The sequence below is a fragment of the Neolamprologus multifasciatus genome, chromosome 22 (genome assembly GCF_963576455.1).
Source record: "Neolamprologus multifasciatus chromosome 22, fNeoMul1.2, whole genome shotgun sequence".
In the NCBI taxonomy this organism is placed as follows: domain Eukaryota; kingdom Metazoa; phylum Chordata; class Actinopteri; order Cichliformes; family Cichlidae; genus Neolamprologus; species Neolamprologus multifasciatus.
The window spans coordinates 26,009,307-26,037,134 of NC_140459.1; the positions used below are offsets into that span (position 1 = coordinate 26,009,307).

At 40.1% G+C, this 27,828-nt stretch overlaps 1 protein-coding gene across 7 annotated transcripts in view; it reads left to right on the forward strand.

Moving 5' to 3' along the window:
* LOC146493618 (receptor-type tyrosine-protein phosphatase U-like) overlaps positions 1-26,511 on the forward strand; it is a 260,603-nt gene extending 234,092 nt beyond the window's left edge. For 2 of the 7 annotated variants that reach the window (XM_085147843.1, XM_085147847.1), the window contains 9 exons: positions 345-461; positions 623-777; positions 5,934-6,069; positions 8,662-8,811; positions 9,972-10,286; positions 14,019-14,144; positions 20,800-20,957; positions 22,170-22,305; positions 23,323-24,887. In XM_085147843.1, coding sequence (XP_085003969.1) covers positions 345-461; positions 623-777; positions 5,934-6,069; positions 8,662-8,811; positions 9,972-10,286; positions 14,019-14,144; positions 20,800-20,957; positions 22,170-22,305; positions 23,323-23,385 — 1,356 coding nt within the window. In that variant the 3' untranslated portion in view covers positions 23,386-24,887. Of the gene's footprint in view, positions 1-344; positions 462-622; positions 778-5,933; positions 6,070-8,661; positions 8,812-9,971; positions 10,287-14,018; positions 14,145-19,565; positions 19,623-20,799; positions 20,958-22,169; positions 22,306-23,322 lie in introns of all 7 variants that reach the window. The other 5 variants (XM_085147844.1, XM_085147846.1, XM_085147848.1 and 2 more) reach the window with 4 other exon arrangements.
* The last annotated feature ends 1,317 nt before the right edge of the window (positions 26,512-27,828 follow it).

Sequence of the window (27,828 nt, forward strand, 5' to 3'; positions counted from 1 at the left end):
TGTGCTATTTATTTAGTGTTTTTTTAAGAAATAAAATCACATTTATGATGTAGAGGCCATCACCCCCATCGGTCACAGCAGATGGCCGCCCCTCTCTTTCCTGATTCTGCTGGAGCTTTCTTCCTGTTAGAAGGGAGGTTTTTCTTCCCACTTTCGCCAAGTGTTCATTCATAGAGGAGGTCGTCTGATTATTAAGATTTTCACTGTCACTGTAGCTTCCTTACCTTATGATATAAAGCACTGTGAGGTGATTATAACTGAACTGAGCTGAATTAATACCTGGTTATATTAATTCAGCCATACATTAACTATATTTAACCTGTAACTGAACTTTCTTTGTTCAGATGAAGTGCTGTAAGTATTGGCCCGATGACACAGAGCTCTACGGTGACATCAAGATAACACTGCTGAAGACTGAAACACTTGCAGAGTACACTGTGCGCACCTTTGCCATGGAGAGGGTGAGTCATACTCTTGCATTATTTTTATATCAAACCTGTGAGTGTGGCCGGTGTGCGTCATTTGTACCCAGCAGCTCAGCTCTCATGTCTTTTTTATTTCAGCCATTTCACTTCTTATCACTTATCACTTCACATTACACCTGACTCATTGTTTGTTTTAGAGAGGTTACCCTGCCAAACACGAAGTGTGCCAGTTTCACTTCACCTCTTGGCCTGAGCACGGCGTGCCGTACCACGCTACGGGCCTGTTGGCTTTCCTGCGCCGGGTCAAGGCCTCGACTCCTCCTGATGCTGGACCTGTGGTGGTCCACTGCAGGTAACATCCCTTCTGTCCCGATAATAAGCAAATTGCCTAACAGATATGGTGGCTGTAAATACTCCCTCCTATAAATACGCCATGTTCAACATGTTCCAGTGCGCTTAGATTGCATTGTTTTTTTTTTTAGCTTCAGTTTGTGTTTTTCTGCATTTCTCAAAATAACTGTCAGCTTCTCTGTGCTGTGTTTGTATTGTGGAGAGCACAAAAGTGTTGATAAAATAAAATGCTTCACACATACCCAAAAAACATTCACAAAGACGCAGGAGGTAGGATTTTTCACAACGGACAAGGACAGCGTCTGGCTTTTCAGGGAAGAATTTTTTTTAAGCTTTCTGGCGACTAATAATTGTTATTAGACCTGCAGCAGAAGCTTTTGCTCACAGATTTCTTTTTGATCCATTTGGGCATTTTTTTAACATAGAAAATATAGAAAGAAATATAGAACAGGTTCTCATGCTACAATCACGATTAACTTACTTCTACTGTAGAGAAATTGCTAATGTAACACTGCCAACAATTTGTCAGGGCTGCTGTGAAAGCTGTGAATTGAACTCTGGTGCATTCTAAGGAGCTTGGAAAGAAAAGCATCTGGATTTCTTTAGGTTGCTTGAACAACCTAAAGAAATCCAGACGCTTTTCTTTCCAAGCTCCTTTGACTACGATGACCTGGATGACTGAGAACCTTCACAGACAACTCTGGTGCATCTTATAATAAGCCATCTGTATAAGTAACATAGTTTCTGTTTGTGCAAATCATTTGGTAACTATGGTAACACCCTGTCAGCTTATTAAATCCATTAGAGAACTTGACAGCAGCAAACCTGTGCCAATACTTCACAGCGAAACCAAGTTTGAAAATGCCTTTATTTCATTCTGTCTCTACCTCTTTGTCATAACATACAATGAAGTGCAGGATAACTGTTCCTACAGCCTTCACTTTAACGTGGAGCATGACTTGCTCTGCTCCAATGAAATTTATTTTATTTCAACACCTGGGATCCCTAAAGTGTTTAAGATGCTGGATGAAAGTCAAAAAAATGTCATATGAATCAATTAAATGCCAGTTTCAGTAACAAACAGCTTTACAACAAACAAGTCTGAATGCAAAAATCCAGTGTGTGTACACAAGTAGCTGCCGTATGTAATCACTCACAACAGAAAAACTAATGAGAAACACAAATGAAATGAATGAATGTCATGACCCAAAGTGCAGACTCCGGAGATAGAAAGTAACTCAAAACAGCTTTAATTGCTAAACTCAAAAAAGTAACAAAACTGAGTACCCAAAATAAACCTACACAGACAGCCAGAACACACAGCAAGATGAGGGTAGATCATGACACGGACACAGAGAAACACAGGGCTTAAATACACAGAGGGAGCAATCAGGGAATGGGTAACAGGAGGGAAACACAGCTGGGGCAAATCAGGCCTAACGAGACAAGGGGAAGCAAAACAAGATACATTAACATCAGACAAGGACCTTCAAAATAAAACAGGAAACATGACACCGACTGAACTAAAGACACAGACTCACACGCACGCACTGCAACAGAGGGAACAGAGACGTGGGACCAGGGCAGACGGACAATGACTGGACACGGGGATATAGCAGACCGGGGAGAAAGCAACTAAGGATTACACAGAGACAAACCATAAGACATAACTCTAACAAAGAAACCAAAGAATAGAAATGATAAATAATATATATATAAACTCAAAACCCTGGGTCAACAATCCAGGCATCCTAACAGTTTTGGCCATCACATCTTAGTTCTTCCTTAACCTCAAGTGACCATATTTGGGTGATAAGGTGGTTTTAAATATTATTTATACAATAAAACTATATTTATCACACTATATTTTGCACCTTCAGGAACTCAGAGAAATGTCGATGCAACAGGGTCAGTCACAGAAATCTCTGAGTTTCCACTGCACACAAACTTTTCATGGCACTCTTTTTGTAAATACAGGGTGGGCCATTTATAAGGATACACCGTAATAAAATGGGAATGTTTGGTGATATTAAAGTCCTGTTTGTGGCACATTAGTATATGTGAGGGGGCAAACTCCTCAAGATGGGTGATGACCATGGTGGCCATTTAGAAGTCGGGCATCTTGGATACAACTTTTGTTTTTTCAATAGGAAGAGGGCCATGTGACACATCAAACTTATTGGTAATGTCACAAGAAAAACAATGGTGTGCTTGGTTTCAACGTAACTTTATTTTTTCATGAGTTATTTACAAGTTTCTCTTTGTTCACAGCCATTGGCATGTCGAAGAGGTTAACACGTGAGGAGCAGATCGAAATTATGTTGATATCTGGTGAATGCAGTAACCGGGTCATTGCAGCAGATTTCAATGCAAGACACCCTATGAGACCACCCATCTCCCATGCTACAGTTAGCAAACTGTTTGCTAAGTTTGGTGAAACTGGTTCAGTGTTGGATTTGCCAAAATGTGAATGCAAAAAAAACTGTCACTAATGAAGAAACATCAGTGGCTGTCCTAGCTTCATTCAGCAAGAGCCCACAGCGTAGCACTCGCCGCATGTCACTGTAGAGTGGCATTAGTCGAACATCCCTTCGGCGGATATTAGCTACTCACAAATGGCACCCTTACAAACTCCAGCTACTGCAGCATCTCAACGAGGATGACCCAGATCGGTGCACAGAATTTGCAGAATGGGCAAAACAAAAACTGGAACAGGACCCTCAGTTCACGCAGAAGATTTTGTTCAGTGATGAAGCAAACTTTTATGTAAATGGTGAAGTTAACAAACAAAACCACCGCTATTGGTCTGACACTAACCCACATTGGATGGATCCCTCCAAGACTGTTGGAACAACAAAAGTGATGGTTTGGTGTGGGTCCATTCTTCATCAATGGAAACCTCAAGGCCACTGGATATTTGAAATTGCTACATGATGATGTGTTTCCCTCTTTATGCACTGAAGCTGGCACGTTCCCTGAGTTTTTCCAGCAAGATGGTGCACCACCACATTATGGGTGCCAGGTCCGAGCATTCCTAGATGAACAGTTTCCTGGAAAGTGGGTTGGTCATCGTGGGCCAGTTGAATGGCCCCCAAGGTCTCCCAATCTGACACCCTTAGACTTTTATCTTTGGGGTCATCTGAAGGCAGTTGTCTATGGTGTGAAGATACGAGATGTGCAGCACCTGAAACTACGGATACTGGATGCCTGTGCTGGCATTTCTCCTGCGGTTTTGCTATCAGTGTGTGAAGAGTGGGAGAAGAGGGTTGCATTGACAATCAAACACAATGGGCAGCACATTGAACACATTTTATAAGTGGTCAGAAACTTGTAAATAACTCATGAAAGAATAAAGTTATGTTGAAACCAAGCACACCATTGTTTTTCTTGTGACATTACCAATAAGTTTGATGTGTCACATGGCCCTCTTCCTATTGAAAAAACAAAAGTCATCTTGGATACACCAAGATGGCCGACTTTTAAATGGCCACCATGGTCACCACCCATCTTGAGGAGTTTGCCCCCTCACATATACTAATGTGCCACAAACAGGACTTTAATATCACCAAACATTCCCATGTTATTACGGTGTATCCATATAAATGACCCATAAGATTCTCTTTGTTGCTTACCATTATTAACGGCCCCCAAAGTTGCTGCAGAATGAGCACAGATATTTTAAATATAAACAGATAGTTGGGTAACCTGTGTCTCAGTTCATTAAAATACATTTTTACTTTTTAGTTATTGTTCACAATTACTTTTTACAAATGTGTGAGCGGTATTGTAGTTAAACGCTTTGTGATGTGATGCTGTAGAAAATAATAATCCAACAGGGCTAGAGAATGGATTTATGACAAGGGGTATTATTTGTTCAGTCCTGAGGAAAACATACAGCCATACAGACAGACAAGTAAGTCACTGATGGAAAATTCCACTGTCAGGAACTACATTTTAATGAAATGTATGTCTATTGTTTTGTTAGTGTCTGGTTATTAAATAAACAGGTTCTTATATAGCTCTTTTCTACTCTACTTGAGAAGTCAAAGTGCCTGATTCACTCATCCACACCCATTCATACAAGCACTTTAAGTGATTTTATATATATATATATATATATATATATATATATATACACATATGGCTGCATCCGAGAGCAAATTGGGATTAGTATCTTTCCCAAGGATTGGGAACAGACTGGGAGGAGCAAGGTGTCAAACCACCAACCTTCCTTTTAGTAGATGAGATACTCTACCTCCTGAGCTACAGCCACCCCAGGACATAAATCATGATTTTTGCAATTGTTTTTTGTATTACTGGACTGCCAGCCAGGTACTTTTCTGAGAGAACAAAGCAAGAAATGGGAATGCCATTTGTATGTGTGTGTGTGTGTGGGAGCGAGAGAGAGAGAGCTTGTGATTAGTTCAATAATATGGAAAAACAGCTAGTTTTATTTTTGTGCTGTCTGCCTTTTATAACCTGATCGTACTGTGTATTATATGGCACCAAGTCAGTCCAAAAAACTCAACTGTCAAAATAGCAGCACTGTATAGTAGGTCAACTGTGAGAAATATAAGCAGGGGTAAATATCACTGAGTCACTTTGGATTTGTAATAATCACCAACATGCTGAGATCTGTTCTTGGTGTTTGTTTTTATTTTAGCTCAGTCTGCCAGTGTACACCCTCTCTTGGATTTCAGATTCTGATTAAGCTGTGATGCTTTTCCGTTTTATCATAAGTGATACTTTTTTAACACTGGCGCACTGCTGAGAGTGTTTTTTCCTTTCAGTGGAAGAGCAATGGCTATATGAAGACAAATATTTCTTTGGGTATAAGATATCCCAGCGGTATAGAATATCCCACAGGCACAGTTTTAAAGTAACTAAGCTTTACCTAGAAAGAGGTGAAGCATTCACAGACATCTGAACATCTTTACAGCAGTGTTAAAGCAAAGCATAGGCCACAACAGAGAAACTTCAAGCTATGATAGAAGATAGAAGGTTAGTGTATCCACTGTCTTTATTTGCAGGACAAAAGCTCCATTTGTACACGAGTTAAAGAATCTCATTTATTAATGAAAGGATCCCCAATAAGTGTTTTTCTTTTCAGTGGTATATTCAGGTCTTCTAATCCATCTCCCCTCTCCTCTGTGACAGCATGGGGGCAGGCAGGACCGGCTGCTACATCGTTCTAGATGTCATGTTGGATATGGCTGAGTGTGAAGGAGTGGTGGACATCTACAACTGTGTTAAGACCCTCTGCTCACGTCGCATCAACATGATCCAGACTGAGGTGAGTGGGAGAGTGGAAATGTGGTTAGAGATGCCATGCTGATGGCTTTAACAGAAGCTCACAGGTTTAGCCTTAACAGCAGGAAGCTGCTGGTGGCCCATATTTTCCATCTTTTGTATTTTTTCCTTCCCCCCTAACCCTAACCCTAACCCATTTACATCAGAACTGTATTCTTTTCAATAAAGGTGAGACTCCGAAACAGCATTCAGGTGAAGGTAGAGGTGTTCACACACAGTCTTTGATGTAACAGTTGAGATAAATCCCAAAAGGTTAATTCTGTTCATCTGGACCTGGCGTTTTCAGTGGGATTTGCATATTAATGATCAGACCTCGCAGCCCATTGTTCCTTCAGTGGGTTGGTTTCAGTCATTGTGCAAATGTACTGTTTATGAGGTTGGGAAAACCTGCAGTCAGCTGAGACTGAAGAAGTCACCTGGATGAGTGACGAAACGTTTCTCCCACTGAAAACGTTGCATCCAGATGAACAGAATCAACCTTTTGGGATTAAATTTTTTAATGTTTGGTGGTAGCATGTCATATATTAAGACAGCAAACTGAGGCTATGTCCACACGTACCCGGGTATTTTTGAAAATGCAGATTTTTCTATGCATTTGCACCTTTCGTCCACACGTAAACGGCGTTTTCGGTCACTGAAAACGGAGATTTTTAAAAACTCCGGCCAGGGTGGATATTTTTGAAAACTCTGTTTTTGCATTTACATGTGGACGAGAAAAACAGAGAAAACGCAGCGTCAAAGGTGTGCGCATTTTTTGACGTCACACTCTGCGGCACATTATTGTTTCGGTGAAATGAATTTCTACAATACTGTTACTGTTAATTGTACTCTCTGCAGTGTTTAAATGCTTACATATACACACACAGTTACTGTCCCTCCACACATACGACTCGGTTCTGCTGCTATGCCCCATCTTTGTTTGCTATTTCCCACTGAGGCTTTTAGACTTCTGATTGGCCAACATTTCTGCACGGTTAGGAATATAGCGCCACCTGCTGCTTTGGCATGTTCCTAGCAGCATTTTCCTTAATTTCTCCGTGTACGTGTGGACGTAGCCTGAGTTGAAAAATCCAATTTTATCAGTTAGAAGTCACCTTAAACGGTGATGATTATGAATACCGCCTATAAGTAGTAAATATTTACCACAATTAGTTCATAAACATAAATCATTTTTGTTTCAACTGTAATATTAGTTATTGATAGAACACTGTAAAGCTGCCTAACTTTACAAATTACAAATTGTTTTTTCATTTCATTTCCTTTTTTTTCCTACAATAGTGCTGATTGAGGCCAAACTGACAAAAAAAGTAGCATGGATAAAGGCGATGGGTCATGGGTCTTACTCTTTGAATTCAGGTGTTTTCAGTCATTGCAACAGCTCAAATTAAGTGATTAACCGTGCTGTCTGACTTTTATAAAAATATGGGGAAGAATTAGTTTTTTAAAGAAGAAAGAAAACATGTAAATGATTGTTAATATGAAGAAGTAAAGTAAGTAAAAAGCCACCTTCAAGGCATTGCTGTATATATATTATAGCTCTGATTTATTTCTATAAAATACTGTCCGTCCAACTTTTGAGACAACGGAGCCAAATGTAGGGAAATGATGTATACACATATACACGCATCTGTTTATACATTTATTTAATTATGTAAATGTACAACGTATTGTCTTTAACTAATTATATTATCTGTAACTGTTTCATGCCAAAACGATTCTACACTGAATATATATTTAAAAATGTAATTATGTTGAATTAGCAAAGACACAGCTACATTATTGTAGAAGACCAGTGTCAGACTTCTTTTATTAAAGACAAATAGCATTCATTCATTTCCTAAAATCCATGCTTTAATTGTATAAATAAACTCACAACTCACAGTTTTTTTATTCAAAGTGTGCTTAGAGTGAACTCACAATCTTCAAATAAATTAGCGGGAGAAAGACATTAATTACCGCAATAAATAAAACTATTAAAAGTTGGAACGTCATTCTCTTCTTAATAAGTCGGGAATAGGAGACGGCACAGTAAATACGCAAACAATAGTATTTATTTCCCTTTAATTTCATCTCTTCTCTTAGCTGCAGCTTGTCTACCAACTGGTACTGGTACCCAAATATGAGTACAATTATAGAGCATATTAAAAATGATAAATAAGTTGGAGGAGGGACAGTTTTATGTCTGTAATTCTGAATGTATCCTCAGCTCTTTGATCTGTTGTTTTGTTGAACATGAAAACAGATTTCCTAGTTTCCTCGTTAATTGCACAGCTCGTGACTTTTTTTTAAATGGTGTGTGTGGGCAGTGTTTAGCTCCTCTGATGTGTGTTTGCTGGACTGTTTTTTTTACCCCATTTTATCGACACTTTTTTCTGCTTGGAAACAATACCTGAGTGTCAGCATGGTAATGTGAAGAGTATTGAACAGCTCTGACTGTTAGTCAACAGCATTAATTAAATTCAGCATTGTTTTTGACGAGTGGGCAATTAACAGTGAGGGCGCTCTTTGGTGAGACGGAGGGGTTTTATGTGACTTGGGAAAAGTGGGAATGCGTTACCCTCTGTGTGTGTTTCAGGAACAGTATGTTTTCATCCACGATGCCATTCTGGAGGCTTGTCTGTGTGGAGAGACTGCCATCCCTGTGACTGAGTTTGCTCTCACTTACAAAGAAATGCTAAAGGTCGACTCACAGAGCAACAGTTCGCAGCTGAAGGAGGAGTTTCAGGTAATACTGAGAGACGATGACGGTTTAAGTCGGGGATTGTGATTACTGTCGTCGTTTTTCCATTTCAAACTGGGGTAGAGTTAAAAATTCACATGTTATGCATGTTGTGAAATTAGCTGAATCACAGCAAATCAGCACTTTTTACTTTTTTGTTGTCTACAGAGGCACATATTTGTTGAATCTGTGTTCTGGATCCTTTTCTCACCTAAATCAGTTCAACAAATGAATATTCAAAAGGCAAAAAAACAAAACAAAACACCCATAAAGATTTAAACCCACTTAGAAGTTGGAAAAAAGACACTTCTGAACTTGCCTGAGAATCTTCACACTTTAAATTACTTATTAAAAGTTAAAAGTATCACAAACTCCAATGGAAGGTGTCTGAACACTCACTACCACATTCCCAAACAGAAAACACTTGATTTTTGTATCAGTCGAACAAACAGCTCGTATGCATCCTCGATCGTCCAGGTGAGGGAATCCCAGAAAGTCAGTTCTGTTCATCTGGACGTCATGTTGATGTGCGAAATCACTCAGTCATCACTAGAAGCTTTACGTTAGAGATTGAAATCCACATTGTGTATTTGTTCTTTATGTAGTATTGTTGCTTTTCTTTATACATGTGTTATTGATCGGTGACCTTTGTGTAGCGGCTCCCCGCTCATAACGGCAACTTGTTCCCCAAATGCAATATTATGGTTACAAGTTCTGTTCGTTTTATCTAAACCAATGGGGCATCATTCACAATGCTATCTGGCAGCTTAGATAATCGTTCCCTTTCAATTTCCAATTCCTTGATAATGTGCTTTTTGTAGTGTATTAGATTGCAATAAATGTGTTTTTATCTATTAAACCCTGTGGGGGTTTAAACTGATAATGAATGTGTTTTAAAGTTTTCTAAGATAGGTATGCTTGTCAGGTATTGACAGTGAGGCTGCTTGAGCAGAGAACATTTTCATTGCCTCTGTCAATCCCTCTTTGATCCCATTTCTGTTTCGCTGCGTCTGTCTCCTCTTATCACAATCTTTATTCTTAGTGTTTCATTTTATCTCCCAATCTAGAATGTGGAAACATTCTCAAACACACGCCCGTCTTTCTATTTATCTTCTCTGCACACTCCTTTCTCCTTTACCTTCCCCGGTCCTCCTCCTCCTCCCCAGACTCTGAACTCTGTGACTCCTCACCTGGATGTGGAGGAGTGCAGCATCTCCCTGATGCCCCGAAACCGTGAGAAGAACCGCAGCATGGATGTGCTGCCCCCGGACCGCTCGCTGGCCTTTCTCGTGACCACAGAGGGAGAGAGCAGCAACTACATCAACGCAGCGCTCGCAGACAGCTTCCTCCGGCCTGCTGCCTTTGTGGTGACGCCACACCCACTGCCCGGCACAACCACCGACTTCTGGAGGCTCGTGTATGATTACGGCTGCACCTCTGTGGTGATGCTCAATCAGCTCAACCAGTCCAACTCAGCCTGGGTAAGAGAAAAGGGACTGAGACTGAACCGTTCACACCCATTATGGAAGGGGAAGTAATTTTATTATTAGCTTAAGTTCTAATATCTAACTCATCAGCTTACATCAGCGATTAAGTCTCACTGTCTGAGAACATCTGCAGTACAGCAGGATTTTGATTAATCCATACAGTTGCATACTCTCAAATATACATATTACTCCAATACTGAATTTTCTTTTTACCTGAATACAAAAAAAACCCTTTTATGTCCAAAAACAGAAGCATTTGGCTTTATGCTTTATGTTTATCTATATAATTTATCGTATGTTTTCTGTTATTCAGCACAGTCAGGTTTAACTGCTGCCACCAGTGCAGCTTTTACCCTGTGAAATGTATTTATTATCTAAAGAAGATGCAGGGTCAGAAGAATGCCAGGACAAATTTTCTACCACTTCCAAGCACTGCAAGGCAAGCACTAAGTTGAAGAGCAGAGAAAAAGAACAGAAAAAAGCACCGTAAACTAAAGTGCTGTCAAGCTCCCTTTTAAGTCTGCTTGCAAGGAGCATTTCCTCCAACCTCAGAAATCAAGCAGCAGAGATGAGGAGCACTTTTACTGTTATATATAAGCGAGAAACATTTCTATTTCAGATACTGCAATTCGAGGACCTTGGCCACCTTGTTTTCCAAACGAAATTTTTAAAAGATGCATCAAAATATAAAACATTTACATCATTCAGAAAAAAAAATCAGTGGATGAACTTAATTTGGGTTGTGAAAAGCATTTTTGCTTTGATAAATAATTCTAACAGACACTCTTGTCAAAATTCAAGCATATCAGCGTCCAGCCAGTGCATGCAAACTGTCATTCCCAATTTTATTGGATTGGGCTTTTTAGTGAGGCCAAGGCTGCCGTATAATTTTTTAAAACTCTTTCATGTCACTGTAATGTCATCAATTGTATTTAAAGCTGATCACACCATGAATAAAAAGCTACGTGTAGAGCTAAAACAACCCGAGGTGTCCTGGAGATTGGAGCAGCACATCCAGGTTCTTTCCGCTGGGAGCTTTTGAAGAGATCATTTTACCCTACAAAGAAATTAGTGCTCGTGGGGTTTAGAAACTTTTAAGGTGGCCTTTGAAGTAGTATGCCAGAATTTTCTGCTCTGTGCTGTGCCTATATTAGGTTCAGCATACGACAACAAGGATAGGCTCCAGCCCCCTGTGACCCTGAATTAGATAACAAAGTGGATGAATTGATCAAAGTTCCTCAAAAGGTTTCCAGTCTTAACGTCCTAAGACCCAAACCCTTTCATGGCATGCATTTTTAATTTTTCTTTGCTATTTGGGATGATTGGGACCTGATGAATGTAAAAACAAAGAATTACCTGATTTTTGTTTCTGAGAAAAAATAGATCCACATATAAGAACATTCATTTTAAATTTTGATGGAACATTGGCAGAATAATGTCCTTGTAAGTGGATATCAGGCCCTTGTAGAGCAAAATTGAGTATTTTGGTCTAGACAACCCAAAATGTGATGTCCACATATGTGGACGCCAGGTCCTAGGAGGTTAAGAGCAGGTTCCCCCCAATGCAATATAAGACAAGCTGAGGAAAAAACTGTTTGATCAATGGCTCAGTAACACTAGAAAAAAATAGGATGTCAACCTTCTTGCATCTAGAAACAATTGGTTGTTACACTGAATTTCTTTGCTGTCGGAGACCAATTGCAAGTAGTTGCAGTGTCCAGATATGGAGGATTTTGCCTACTTAAACTCTGGGCGACCATTTTCGATTGTAAGGCAACTGCACAGTTTACCTGGTGGGAGGCCATCTGACTCTAAAGAATCCAACTTGACTGACTGAAATTACTCTCAAGCAGGTTTGCAAATAATTATCTATCTAAATAATTTCTAGTTTAGAAATGCAGACAGACTGCAGTCATTCTGAGTTCATCTGCACTGATGAGTACAACTCATCTGCAACACATCTCTTTGCAGCAGCAGACTTGACTCAACTGGTTGCCAGATTTTTGTTTTCCAGTGAAAGCGAGGTTGCCTGCTGCCTGTGTCATTTTGCAGTTAAATCAGTCCCACAGCACCGATATTATGATTTGCGGAGGAAATTCAGAGTGTAGCATCAGGGGAGCATGAAAAGTGCCCCTTTTCAAACCTCTTTCAGGACCTTTTAGTTTTTCCTGCTCTTTTGTATTTTCTTCTGAGCGGACCTGAAAAACTGCTGGCCATAGCTAATTCGTTTAATGGCATAATGTGTCACTTTGAAATAAAATGAATAAATAGATAAAAAAACAATAAAGTTACCAGCCAGAAGAAAGACAAAATATTCTATCTGAGTAGCATTCAGATAAATACAATAAACAGGAATGCTGCAATCAGCTCTATCAATTCCATTTGTTAATGACATCACAAACTAAAACTCGATGATTGCTTAAATCGATATACAAGTATAATGACTTTTTTTTTTACTGTTTAAAAATGAGCACTGCTAAAACTGAAATCACAGAAATAGAGTGTTTGTCATTTTCTGTGCTGACACTCCTTATATTGTCAGCTAATAAATAAAAAGAACATGTATCCATAAAAAAGGCTCCAGCACTACTTGTAGTCACAGCTGGGAAGCCTGTATTTAAAAATCTTAGCAAAACAAAGATTACTGCTTACAAGGTTTACTTTTTAATATAGTGCATGGACACTAACAGCGTCAACATGTCATTCTTATCCTCGTTTCCTTTAAAAGAAGATATGAATGTGAGTCACACACAGTTTGGAGAGGTCATCTGCACAAAGCTTCAATCCTCTGTTCATGCCATCCAATTCATTTGCACAGCCCGTCACTGCATGAACACGTTCTTATCGTTTGGGCCCATGTTTGCTCATGCGTGGGTTTGTTCTGCTGTCTCGCTATCGCTCCTCTGTCACCGTGTCATGTCTTGTTCCTGCTCACCATTTCCACTATGCCTGTCAGCTGCAACCTGTCCTTTTTTCTCTGTCACTCTCTTCTTCTTCTTCTTCGTCTTCCTCCTTGTCTCACTACCAGTGGATTAACAGTTTGACCCTCCAACACACACTCACTCAATTTGTCCTCTTAACTTGGAGCTGCCTGTCTCCTGCCTGGATGTATAAATATTTATCGCCCCTCCTGCCCAATGTCACCGGTTAATACCCTTCTGTCAGTGTGAAATGCCGTTATCACTTCCTACTCTAAGGATCTGCTCAACCCCAAAGTCACTGCAGAATACGTCCATATGACAGCGCTTGCTCCCCTGTGTGTGCCCCCCCCCCCCCCCTCCCCTCCCCTCCCATCCCCTCCCACTTGGCCAGGGGATGCGCTTTTGAAGTGGCAGTGATAGGAGACCTTGTCTTTTGTGAGCGTCCAACCTCTCAGCTAACTTCCTGTTTATCTCTCCCGGGCACAGCCAAGGTCTCTTACTCCATTAATTTATAATGTACTAATGGTAATGATTGGGACTCATGAATAATTCAAGCTAGGTGACCGCTGCTTATGTGAAGGATTGTTCCCGCTGACGAGTGGTTTGTTTTTTTGCTCATTTAATTCACAGTTGCCATTTGTAGATAATCATTGTCATTTAGGCTAATTGTCTCTCCTGTCAATACTCAGGTGTCTTGTTACTGGCTTCACCATCACTGGGTGCTGACATAATTATTTGCACTGCCTCAAGCAAGTGTGGGCTAATGACCTGCTCCCTTCTCTTCTTGCCTCCTCTCTCGTCTCAGCCTTGTCTGCAGTACTGGCCTGAACCTGGGCTGCAGCAGTTTGGACCCATGACCGTGGAGCTTCTGTCCAGGACAGCTGACGATGATGTTATAATCCGTCTTTTCCGGGTTCAGAATATAACTCGGGTAGGTGGAACCACCATAACAAAAAACATCACAGTGATGCCCAGGCCTACTCGGTGATATTTGGATGAGTATGGTGAATCAGGAGACAGATTATACTAAGAAAACTAAGTCTAGCTATGAAAAATCAATAACGTGGAAACAGCAAACTGTGTTTGCAACAGTTTTGCAACTCAGCTTGGGAAAAAAAGAATCTTAACATTTTAGACCAATTTTAGCTTCTTACCTGGGAAACTGCTATAAAGTCAGTATATTAATATTTAGTTTGAGTAGCACATTTCTGCTCTTCTAACAATTATAGGAGTTCTGATATTGTTCCTGCTTTACATGAGCAAACATGACACATAATGCACAACAACGGGAGCCACATTCCATAAGTTGATGTTAGGATTTGCATTACATGCACTATTCCCACATAGCAGACAGGTCTGGCCCAGATCTGGTGTCAAGCCGGCACTGCTGGGTGACTTCTGGCATGGTAAGTGGTATGTCATCCAGATATGGTCCAGGCCTGGCATAGATGGCACTGTCTATGTGATGGCATGCCACATCTGGCCCGATTGTGCTTTGGTTTATGTGGCCCAGGCTCATAGAAAACAGGCCTGCCCAAGCTGGCACTTCTGACTGACTGGTGTCATGGCAGGGTGTGTGTCAACCAGATGTGGGCCAGGTCTGGCAATGATGACACTATTTATGTTCCTATTTTCCTGTTTTAGTTAGAAGATCCAAATGTCATGTTGCAATACTATACTGCTATGGTAGCCAACGTTTCAAATGCAGGTTTGACAGGTTTGTGAGTGTACACTTTATCCAAAACCTCGTGAAGGTTTAGTCATGTTTACCACTGGGTGGCTGTAGCTCAGGAAGTAGAGCAGGTCACCTACTGATTGGAAGGTTAGCTACTTCAATCCCTGGCTCCTCCAATCTGCATGTCAAGAGTGTGACTGAATGTGAATGTAGTTAGGAAGCGCTCAGTTTAGAGAAAGTGTGTGATTGGGTGAATGTGGCATGTTGTATAGAGCACTGTGAGTAATCTAGGAGAGTAGAAAAGCACTACATTAGAATCAGTCCATTCACTGTCTCAAGGGAGATTTGTCATGTTACTTTTGCACTATTTTGTTCCGGCACATGTTGTTATTACATGTGTGGTACACATTAGGCTGACATTTGGGGCCAGAGCTGAAACTGTTCTGGGCCAGCACAGGGCCGTCAGTGTGTCTGCAACTGGCCTTGTGCTGGCCCATGTGTGGGCCAACTCTGGCAAACCAGATCTGGACCACTAAAGGGCCGTCATTCTTTGCGGTATGTGGGCCATGTGTAAGCACATTGTGTTGGCCAGATCCGAGCCATAACAATTTTGCTATGTGGGTTGGAGGGACCATGTTGACGTTTTCAAGAATCTCTAACAACCACCTTTGTGTCGAGAGCCATTACTGATGACAAGAATCCAGTATACCAGTACAGTTTGTTTTGTTCAACATCCAAAGGCTTATATCTGATAGTCAGTGCCAAGCTGACATCCTGTTCCATCATGACAAAAATCCCACACACAGGGCATGGATATACTCACTTTTTTTAATCCAGGTAAGTTCAGGTTTATTTCTGGGTCAGTATTACAGGGTGGCTCACTTCTTACCAGGTTGCATTACCATGGTAACTTACATTGCACACCAAACCTGCTTTGGAGCAGGTTAATTTTGAGGTAAGAGATCAGTGGGTATGAAATCACCACCTACTGATCAATCAGTTATCCACAAAAAAGCTCCACAGTTCCTGGAAGATCCCTCAGACCTTGGCGCGCTCTTGTAAAAGGGTCGAAATGTTTTTAAAAAGCAGCTGCAGCAACCTTTGAAGCAATTTTTATATTCTTTAGTATGTGATCTTAAAAGTGGTCACGTACATTGTAATTGTGGATGCTATATATTCAATTTGTGCATAAGCTAATTCTACGTTAATTGTGCTATCAATGAAATGAATGTTGTTTCCCTGAACCAGCTGAAGAAGCTGATGAGCCTCAACTTTCACAAACATATTTGAAAAACATGGCAGTTTGGAAATAGGACTGTAAATCTGTAAATTAGTGGAGTCTATGAAGGTTTTTTTAAGCAGAGGGAAGACACTGGCAGGGTTAACGTAGTCTGGATTGCAGCCAGATAAAAGGGAATTGTTTATAATAGAGAGAAGTAAAGCGGAGATGACAGGTAAAACCTCTTTAATCAATTTAGGAGGGATAATGTCAGCTGGGCAGGAAGAAGTGTGCATGTGTGTGACTATATCAATGAGATCTGTTGTGAAAATCAGATAAAACCCTGAAAAACAGAAGTGGGTAGTGGGTAACTGTTGGGCAGGTTGCACAAAAACAGAACTAAACTGTGACTTGCTACAGTTAATCTTGATAACAAAAACGTTCAGAATTTCTTTTCATAGATAGAAAATATAAAAATGTGTCATTGTGTTGAACAAGAACCTTGGATTGTGCATATTATTGTTAATCAAACTAGCACAATGTTCTGGGAAGACAAGACTGACTGTAAAAGTGTCAGAAATTCTACATTGGTTTATTGATATAATGAGAGTCAAGACCAGATCCAGTGTACATCCACCATTATGTCCTCATTAGTCATTTAACTGATGTGCTAAGTTAAATGACTTTGAAATATTGAGAAAATCTGTGGCAGTGCAGTTACAGGGATCATCAATGTGTAAATTAATCAGATGAAAGCAGATTAGAGAATTCATTCGGAAATATTACCAGATTTAAGAGTTTGGTAGATAACAATAAGGCAAAGTGGATATTCACACTGAATTTTGAAAAGCAGTGACTCGGCAAGTGTGAAATGAATCATGAGTAAAATTAAATACAGTTTAAATTATCCTTGTAAACTAATGCTCTTAGTTTACAAGAGCATTAGTTTGCCTGACAGTCTCAGAATCAAGAATTCAAGAATTTGTAGTTGGCTGACTAAAATTCCCTGAAACCAGCAGTGCCCTGGTTTAAACCAACTGAACCAGATACTGCAGGCTACAAACCCGTTATAAACAAATGATTTACGAGTTAAAATATCTATTTTTACAAAAAGCGATAACTGCAGGAGAGGCGAGCTTCAGTGGCTGACACTTACATGGTACAGTAAGATTATTAAACCTGGCTGTAGAAATATGGTCAATGTGGGTTTTTCCATCTGTGCCTTATAATCACAGGCATTGGTGAAGTTGAAGTGGCTGATCTTGAGACCTAAAAACTTGGTGTTGTAGTGGTAGAACAGCAAATGTGCAATTTATCTGATGAAAATCTATCTAATATTAATGATAAGAAAATAACTGTACCTGTAATGGAGCAGGGGTTAGCAGGAGTTTTCCACCGTCATGCTGTAGAAGTCACAAGTGAAGGCTTAGATCAATATTTGTGGTCAAAATACTTGAATCCTCGTCATTTGGGTGAAGATCATTTTGCTTTAAAAGGTTCACGTAGGTTAAGGAATGATGTGAAGTTGTCCACAAAGGGGATGTCATTATTCCTGCAGAAGCCAGATGTGAAATTCACACAGACAGCTGAACTTCACAACACTAATAGGGGGGTGTCGGCAAACAGATGATACGCTGCTTTCAAGTGGCCATAGAAGGCCCACAAGTCTTTTTTGAGGGTCTCTGATTAATGATATTTTAAGTCATGAGTTTGGATGTGGACAACTGTTGTAGAGGCTTTCTGGTAGGTTTTCCACAGCTGTAGAGCTTTTAGAGCGATGCCATTCACACAGTCTGGGATAGCTAAGCATAGGGGGAACCCTGGGTTAACATAGTGAGCTGGTCACCAGCTTTGTGTGACCACTTATCCTAATAAACACCAGTGTTATGTTAAGTGAATCCAGATAAAGAAACATACCCTGGGCATGTTGAAATCACTAGTACAGGGTTCACAGCATGTACTCCATTAAGCTTAACTCTCTTTCAGGAACAGAAAAGTCAAAGTTCTCCTCATTTGGGGTCACCAAGCTTGGAGCTGTTAGTTAAACCTAATTCTTGGAATAGGGCCCTGAGTAAGGAATATACGACGGATGAGTTTACAAAGTGGAACAGAGGACTAGAGTTTACATACACTGGGAGTGACAAACAGAGTGAGAATGAGATGCAGGTGGAGGTAACAGAGAAACACAGGGGGAAAGCTACAGATATATACCTGATATTGCAAATCAACAACTGTCCTCCTGTTTTGGTTCTTCTAGAAGTCCACAATGAGGCTTATAGGGAATCAGTCTAAATGCCAGTGGTTTTCTTCAGTCACTACATTATAGAATCAAGACTTATTAGACTTATTAGGTTAGGTATATGTGTCGATCATTAGAGTAAAAAACCTGCATTTTATTATCTTGAGAAAGACTTAGACTTTCCACTCAGGCAGCCCACCTTTCCTATAAGCCCTGTATTTCTACATGCACACAACTGAGTGGCATCAGGCAGGCCTTACATAAATCTCTAAAGGTTTTTGGGTTTGAGATTTCAACTATGTTTCTGTTATTTTGTACTTCATGAATTACCATGACAAGGCAGCAACAGAATGGAGAGATACTGCTGGTTTCTACAATTCCAAACTATTTAACTTCTCCCCAGTGTCCAAACTATTTTCTCCGACTTGACTTAATGAACGGGTTTAATTGCTTTCCCTCCGTTTTCTTTCCTGTACAGAATCAGAAACATTAAGATCCAAGTGTAAACCCTGCATGTCTCTCGGTTCCCTTGATATGTCACTTTGACAGACTTAATTTCTAAAATTGCTGTTTAAACATCAAATTTTCTTATCAAATGACATGTTTTTACTTTAACATTGAATATGGACAAAAACACTTGACCAAGCCCTACCTCAGCAGACAACTTTTTTTTACAGCTGTAGTTCCTGGCACCCAATCAAATCATTTATTTTCAAGAGGATAACTGAAGCCTGACACATATAATAATTCTGAACGGAGACCTAGGTCCCAGCTTGATTTTGTTCTTCTCAGCGGTCGGAGTAATTTGCTGCATGTGGTCCTGAGACCTATTTAATAAGCAGTTTTTGTTTAATTTGAGCAATTATACAATACTGAAAGAGATTTTAACGATCAAATATTACTTTAAAAAAGTTTTTTGACCATATCCAACATTTGAGTATGACTGAAATATTTGTGTTACCAGTAGTGAGTCTTTGTGTTCGCTCATGTGCATGAGTGTTGTCTGAGTAGCTTAGCATGACCTGTAGCAGCAGTTGCACCTCTTATCCTTTGACCTCAGTAGATCCTCAACAATCATCTGTAGGTGCTTTCAGAAGCAGATGTGTCTCTTGTCTTTAGCTCACAGTAGTGTTAACCTCCCCTGTTACTTCAGTATCCCACTCGGCCCCTCAATTATCTTAACATCATGTCAGAAACTGTTCCCACATGCACTCCACAGGATCCGGAGAAGACAGAAACACCAGAGCAAGACACCATTAAACTCTGTCCTAAGAAGGTATTCTATTGTCCAGTAGATAGCACAGGTCCTACATGTTACCAAACATGATCTTATTTGTGATGTGCTTCTACCTCACAACAGAGGTATCGTTACTTCTTGTATTCCTTAAAATTAAAGGTTCCTTATGGAGTTCTTCTTCACTAAAAACACTATAAAGCAATGTTTTAGTATCCTCTACATTTTCTTTAATTAAAAAAAAAAAAAGGTTGTGTACAATTTCAGTTAAACACACCTTTGACCTTGAAATTTTGAAACTGTATTTTTGGACATAGCCTGGGCTTTGGTGAGGTCAAACATTCAAGTAGCCATCAAATACGCTAATAAAATATGCTTTTAAAGCTGCACCAATCATTATTTTTACATGACTCGATCAAGCGACCGTTTGTGATTTTACTAACAGCCTCAGAGATAATTAAAACCAATCTCTAAAGGAGATTGTTCCATCTTTCTCTGTTTTTTAAGAGCCCGAAACTGTTGTGTTTTCATTTCACTTTCTCTGCTCTGATGCACCTGGTTTATAGCTACGTTAGTGAACTATTTATCAGCTAAAATTCCTTTTACCAGGAATTGCTGAAGGTGAAACTATAGCTAAGAGGATAGCTATTAGATCTAAAGTCATCAAGTATCTGTAAACATGACTACATGAAGATGGATAATGCGTCTCTCCATGTCCCCGAATGTTTTAAATCAGCAACAGTTGTCTAAGTATAAAAAACTTTTGCATATTTTATTTAGGTGCAAATGTAGAAAACTGTAACTTTAAATTCAAAAGATTTGGTTAGTGCTGTTTGGTAGGAATGTATTGAATAGAGCAGGGCGATATGACCAAAAATATTTATCACAATATACATTTGAAAATTTGCAATAACGATATAACTGACGATATAATTGACACTAGACAAAATACTTGCTTGCAACACTTACGTGCTGTTTGGTAGGAATGTACTGAAGATATGAAATCTGATGGCTTCTAAACTATGTTTACATTTTTGTTGATAACTGAGTTTGATGTGTTTTTTAACAACCTCCTAATAGACAAGTATAGAAGCAGAACAGGTCTGAGAGCTGACAGAATTGCCTCTGGCTGATAAGCACATATGTTTCTGAATGGGTTTGTAGTGTGTGAAGCATGCATGATGAAGCTTTTTCCTTTTTCTGCTTCTCTCCTGTGCAGCTTCAGGAGGGCCAGCTTGTTGTGCGTCACTTCCAGTTCCTGCGCTGGTCTCCATACCGTGATGTGCCCGACTCCAAGAAAGCCTTCCTTAGCCTTTTGGCTCAGGTTCACAACTGGCAGAGGGAGTGTGGGGAAGGACGCACCATTGTTCATTGCCTGTGAGTCTGCTTACATACACCTGCACCATCCATTCTGTTTCTTTAATTTAGCTATCATTGCTACAATAAGCACTTGGGGTTGTTTGCTTTGTACCAGCACTGGGTAGAAAGTATGAAGGTTGCATCACAGCTCCACAGTTCCTGGTTAAAACGCCTGCTGTGTGAGGTTTGTATGTTCACCATGCAGGTGCTTTAGCTTCCTCCCATAGTCCAAAGATACGCATGATAGGTTAACTAATTTTAAATTGGCCATGGATGTAGAGTACACAGTGTGCTCTGAATATATGTACAATGACTAGCAAAGTGCTAAATAAGGGCACCATGTGAGTACCTGCTTCAGGACCTGGATCACTTGCAATGTGAAAGACTCATTGTGACAAACAGGGAGTAATTCTTTTTTTCACATAGGGCCAGATAGGTTTGAACATTTTTTTCCTTTAATGAATGTAGTAATTTAAAAACTTTGTCTAATATTGCATTTGTTTTATTACAAAAATTGCATTAAAAATTAAATGAAATAAATTAGGGAGAGGGTAAACACTTCACAGTGCCGTGCATGTAATTTGCATCATGCAAAAGGAATTTTTACTTCATTTATTTGTCTATGCACTATTAAAGTATTTACTGAGTTCAAGCATTAGCATTATGAGTACAGCAGGTCTAAGTTTTCATGTCTAAAAGGCTGAGGTTCTCAGTCTCTTTCAGACTCTGTTGAAGGCTGAATTTCTGAATATTTGACCTTAAGTAGTCCGTACTGCGAGTAATGACAGCTTACATTCACATTTTTCGCCTTGCTACTTTTTCTTTAAATGGTTACAGAAAGTTCTTTTCTTAACAGTTAAATTTCAGTTTTGCTGAAGAAATATTATCCAATAAATATGGCATCAGCGCCGCATAATTACTGTCCCCTGTCCTCATGTCAGGGCCTTTGTTCTCTGGAGATCAGGCTATGTGTAAGACATTTAATATCTGATTAAATCCCAGCTCCTGTATTTTAATGAGAACTTTACTCAGATATTCATCTTGCATGACTGCCGGCTGGCCTTTTTCTGGCAGCATGCTTGATCTGCGGTCAGTCAAACTGTGACATTTCACTCTGTAGCTCCCCCTCTGAGAGGCTGCGTGAGCTGCTCTACCACATCTTTATTAGGTCACTCATGTCTTTATGCTTCTATTTTCTGTGTGTGTCTTTGTTCATTCCTTCTGGAGTAGGAATGGCGGCGGTCGAAGCGGTACTTTCTGTGCTTGCACCATGATCCTGGAAATGATTCGACACCACAGCATGGTGGATGTGTTCTTTGCTGCCAAAACGCTGCGCAACTCTAAGCCAAACATGGTGGAGACAATGGTAAGCAAGAAGGAGGAGACTTTGGGACTATTCTAGGAAGGTTTAGCTAATAGCTCTGATTTTGTTAACCCTGAGATGAGGGGAAACTCCTACTTTTCTGTTCTGGAAAGAGTTCACTTAAACTCTCTCTGTTACCGGGGTAACAGACTCTATAAAGAGAACCTGTTGATGGGCATCGGTGGGGGGTTGGGGCTAAAAGCATTTTTAACCAGTGAGGGAAGAAATAATGACATTTCGTATCGGAAAAGAAAGAAAAAATTAGGTTACTACATTACCATCAGTACGTTAGATTTCTACTGAAGAATTATAAAGAAAAAACATAAACGCGTTTGAATTTAAAAATGTCTTTGTGGCAGCTTCACTCTGGTAACTAAAACCACAGATCTATAAATAAACTTTGTCTGATCTGTTTCTCCTGATTTTTATCTTCTGTTTCCGTCACCTACATTTTGTTCCTATTGGATCATAGCTTTCAAATCAAAATTCAAAATTCAACCCTAACCCTAAATGATAACTAAAAACAGTATAAAAATATGTATATTTTGTATCAAAATTTTATTCTCTCTTTAATGATGACAGAGTGGACCAAACTGATTAAAATCTCTCCTGTTTTTCATGACGAATATCACGCTCAGCACTGACATATAATATAATCCGCTGGATTATATTGGCCAGTCTGGTCTTTATTTACATGTTACTGTGGTAAATCATAGTGTCATTGATGATGACTTACTTTGTCTTCTCATGCACGTGCCTATCTCAAGTTGAACGTAGTCTGAGTTGATTGGAAATGCATACATTCCCAACGTGTTTCAGCTAATTTGTTTGTAAAATAACTTTTCAAACAGTATGTTTACAGAGAAATATGATAAGAATAACACGTTATTGAGTTATCACATTACTGTATGTTTGACATGGCCAAGCACTGTTTATAAGAAAATAGTCTAGATGTAACCACTTTAATTACAATATTTAATAATCATGATATGAAAAAAGAAGCCTCTGTTTTGTTTCCAGGAACAGTACCGGTTCTGCTATGACCTGGCCCAGGAGTACCTGGACTGTTTGGAAGTCAGATAGCATCTATCCCTTTCATCTCGTCAATCCTCAAGTAGACGGTCCAGATCCTGGACCCTGCATCTTGGATCTTTGCTCCTGCCTCCTTAGTCCGTGTAAGCAGCTCTGTTTTTCTCGTTTGCAACGCCTGGATGAAACATCGGCCATAAAGGCTGATAGAGAAAGTTCCCGGGAGAATTTGTAATATACTACTGACACCCTTCTTGGCTTTTCCTCTGCGCTCTGATCCAACCCGTACTCTTTTTTTTTTTTGCCACTCTACATCTGCCAAAATGTGGAACACTACAGGAGTGGAGTTTACTTTATAAAACCACTGTCAACGCAAGCCGGACTACCTGTTGTACAACTCACTGACTGGATACAAAGATCTCTGCTGTATCCTGCCTTACTATGAACGTTGAACACTGATAGGCCAGGCACTGGATGATATTTTGTGTTTGTTTGTAACATTGTAAATGGTGCAATCTGCTGTTGGTGAACATCCCATGTTGTACTATATTATATTTGAATTTATCGTGGGTGGGGCTGATGGTCGAAGGGTTACGTGAGGCTGAGCTGGAAAGAGGTCGGTCACATCCAATGGACATATCTGTACAGTGAAGTTGTGTTGGACCTAATTTCTCTTTATTTATTCTTTGTGTATATAGATATTTCTTTTCCTTCCCTCGGGTGTTTCTAGATGTTCTTAACGTCTCTCAGTGTGCCAATCCATTCTCTCTGTGTCTGTAAAAGGGGTAGGGTTCAACATCTGCATGCCCAGTCTTAAGTGTTCCATTGCAGTGTGTGGCCCAAGTCTGCTTTAGGGTGGGTTCTGCAAAAACGAATCCCTCTGCTAGTCCTGAGAGAGCTCCATAAAAGTAACCATGTGTTGCTGTGAGAATACAGTGAAAATCTGTCGCTTTCTAAATTTGTATTTATTCAATGTGTTTTCTTTTCAAAATAGTGTATAAAAGAGGAAAAGAAATAAAATATGCTGTTGCCGCATAGCCACACTTTTTGAAGAGGTTTTTATTAGTGCATTTCACAGACGCAAGCAGAACAACTCGGGCTAAATCTTGGCATCCTCTATGACCTACACTTCCAGAATGAAAAAACGGATTCTCTTGTTAGCGTCACGGTTATGTTACGCAATGTGTAAGCTCCACCCATCAACTGGACACATCCATGCCCTGCAGTAAGATGAGTTACAAAATCGCAAAGAGGAAGGTAAACTGTCGACAGCGTAACTACAAAGACATTCAAAACAATCACAAAGAGATGCAAAGTGATGACATCATGACTACAAAGAAACATAAAATACTACAGAGAAACTTAGAGAAGCCACAGACTATAAACAACCACAATAAGATGCAAACTGACAACATGACTATAAAGACGCATAAAACAAGTGCAAACAGAATTAGAATGGGGGGTGTCCTTTGCATATCTGGCTGTGTACACAACCCAGTGGCTGTTAATGTGTCCAGGACTGGAGGCTATCTTGAGCCACAAATAGGAATTTCTCATTAATATTGTATCACAATATTCGGTTTTTACATCTTGAATTAATAATAATGCAGATTTATTACTGCAAAGAAGAAAACTTGAGCTTCAACACATTTTTACACACCCGCCTTCCCATTTCATGCCCCAGTTCCCCTCCCCCACGGAGTCCTACATGGATGTGTGGTAGACGCACGCTTAAGTCCAAAAAGGCATTTTTAAACACTTTTGCATTTGTGATTAAAAAAAAAACAAGATTGTCGCCTCCCCCAACCACCAGCACCGGAAAAAAATCCCTCACTAGCCCCGCCTCATACATCCAAGAGATATTGGTGCAAAAAAAAAAAGCACCAGACAGTTCACTCTCTTGACCTGTGTTTTAATTTACGCTTATCATTTAATTAGCAACTTTAATGGACTTTTTTTTTATCACTACCACCAAACAGACCCTCTAGTATTAAACCACCTCTTTAATTGGAGAGTCCTGATGATCCCATTGATCGAGGGCCCGGCACACTTAATCTGCATGTGGCGCTTCACATGTGATGTCACATCTAGTGTTTTTCCTTTTTTTTTTTTTAAATGAGTGAATAAAAAAGCTTCGCTGATTCACTGTTCGACCCTCTGCTACCCTCCAAGCTCCATTTTTTAGCAATATACTGTACTCCCACTGGACCTTGAAAGGAGAGGAAGGACACTGACAGGATTTCTAACACAGCAGGTGCATGAACTCCAGAAACAGTGAAAGAATGTGAACACAGGTCAGAGGTCACACTGAGCTGTCTGGTTGGCCTGTCCTTTTTTGTCTTCCTTGTTCAATTGCGTTCGCTTCTTGTGTTTTCAAATGAATCTGTCTGCCTTCCCTGCATTTAAAAATGATGAAAAGCTGCATAACACATGTTGGATGAAACAGTGTGTGCCACTGTGTGCAGCACACAAAAGGATGGGGATGACGCGCTCCTCAAAGCATCTGTTTATGTCAGATTACAATTCACAAACCTGGAAAAGTGTGTGTGTTTTTTCTCCTCATTTACCTCCACTGCTATTGCCTTTTTTCTTTTTACCGCCGATCTGATTCAGAGAACAGTGCGAGACTCATTGTTGCAGCAGCGTCTACTGTAATTACTATAGGAGCCATTGTCTCACACTGAAAGGCTGTGTTCAAGTGGTGGAACTCAGACGTTTCTAGATGACTGAGTGAAATTAAAAAGGAGGCTCTGTAGATATATGGAGCTGCTTATCTTGAGGTTTTGAGTCATCTCGGGGCTTTTTTACACATATCGTTACAGGAAACTGTTCTCGGGCAGATTATCAGCTTGTTATGTAAAGGGAGCGGACTATTGTTTAAACCTGAGTTACCTGCAGTAATGACTAAAGCTAGCCACATTAATGACATAGTTTAGTATTTTTTATATTGTTTTGCTTTTTTCATCATCACACCCTCATGCTAACAGCGATGACAACAGGCTCATACAAGCCTTCTGACTGTTCAAATTCTCACTCATAAGTAGGGATGGGTACCGGTATCTCACCGGTTCTGACATAAACGGTAGTAACCAGACCGAAAAGCAGCGCACATTTCGGTGCTTTTTTTTTCCTGAGCTGTGATACACTTTGAATTCTAACCAATCATTTTATGTTTCCGAGGATAGTAGGCGGGTCCAGGTACGTGTGTTCTTTTAGAGCAGAGCTACAGATTAAAAATGCCCAAGGCAAAGCGGTCAAAGTATGGCTGTATTTCACAGCAAAATATGCAAACTCAGCAGCCTGTAACAAGTGCTTTAAGCTGATACTGTGATACTGTCAAAGAAAGTAACACCTCGAATCTGATGAAACACCTGGCGACGTATAGCATTTTGTTAAAGCCGAGAAATGCACCGTATTTGATAGCTTGCTGCGAGACCTCACACCGAGCACATCTACTGCGGGTGTGGTGCTTGTTATCGGACCCGGAGTTAGCAACATCCCCCAAAAACCCGAAGAGGAGAGTCCTGGCCCCTAGCCCTGCCAGTATAGCAGAAATGATGACGGCTGATGATGGCAGCAGCAGCCGTTCTTCTCTGTGTGAGTAACTTAATGTTGTTCATGTGTAATTTACGTTGAGTAGGCTAACCACGTTATTACATTAATGCATGTAAGGTGAACTAGCAAACATCATCATAGCTACATGCGGCTGTCTTCTTGTTTGATGGCAGATACTCCCTTCACCCTGGCCAAAAAGGCTAAAATGGCCAAAGAAAAAGTGGGAAACAGCTAAACATGAGAGGTTTTTGGACAAAGTTTGTGTTTTTTCCATTGATTAAGCACTGCTTCCAGCCAAGAATGATACCATATATGCCCCATAGCTGCAGAAAAGGCTAATATTGTTATCTTTTTACAAAAAAACAGCTGAACATGAGAGGTTTTTGGACAAAGTTTGTGTTCTCCATTCTTTAAGCACCGGTTTGAGCACCGTTTAAGCACCGGCACCGTTTGAAAAGTACCGGTTTGGCACTGGTATTGGATAAAACCTAAACGATACCCATCCCAACTCATAAGTTATTTATATCCACATTAAAGTGAAGACACATTGAGCCGCTGTTGCATGCTCAAAGCCAATAACAAATAATGCCGGGCTGATTTCCATGACTGATCTGATGGCGGTGGCTTACAGCTCATCTTTGGATGAGTTCATCAGGATTTGTGGGGCTGGCTTTTTTCCTTATCTCACGCTGTGTTAGGTCCATAGCTTTTACATTTCTGTAATCAAATGGCATTTTGTTTTCCAAGAGCCAAATGAGCCGGCAGGAGGGGCTGTTTGGAGGGTAGCACACCCTGGCACCCTGGCATCACGACTCTGCAGAAGGCAAGCTGTGCAAACACAAACACAAAAGATCCATCTCATCCCCCCTGCTGGCTTTCTGTTAAGGTTAAAGCCATGTGATGTGAAGCCACATGAATTAATTAATATTGTTTTCAGTTTTT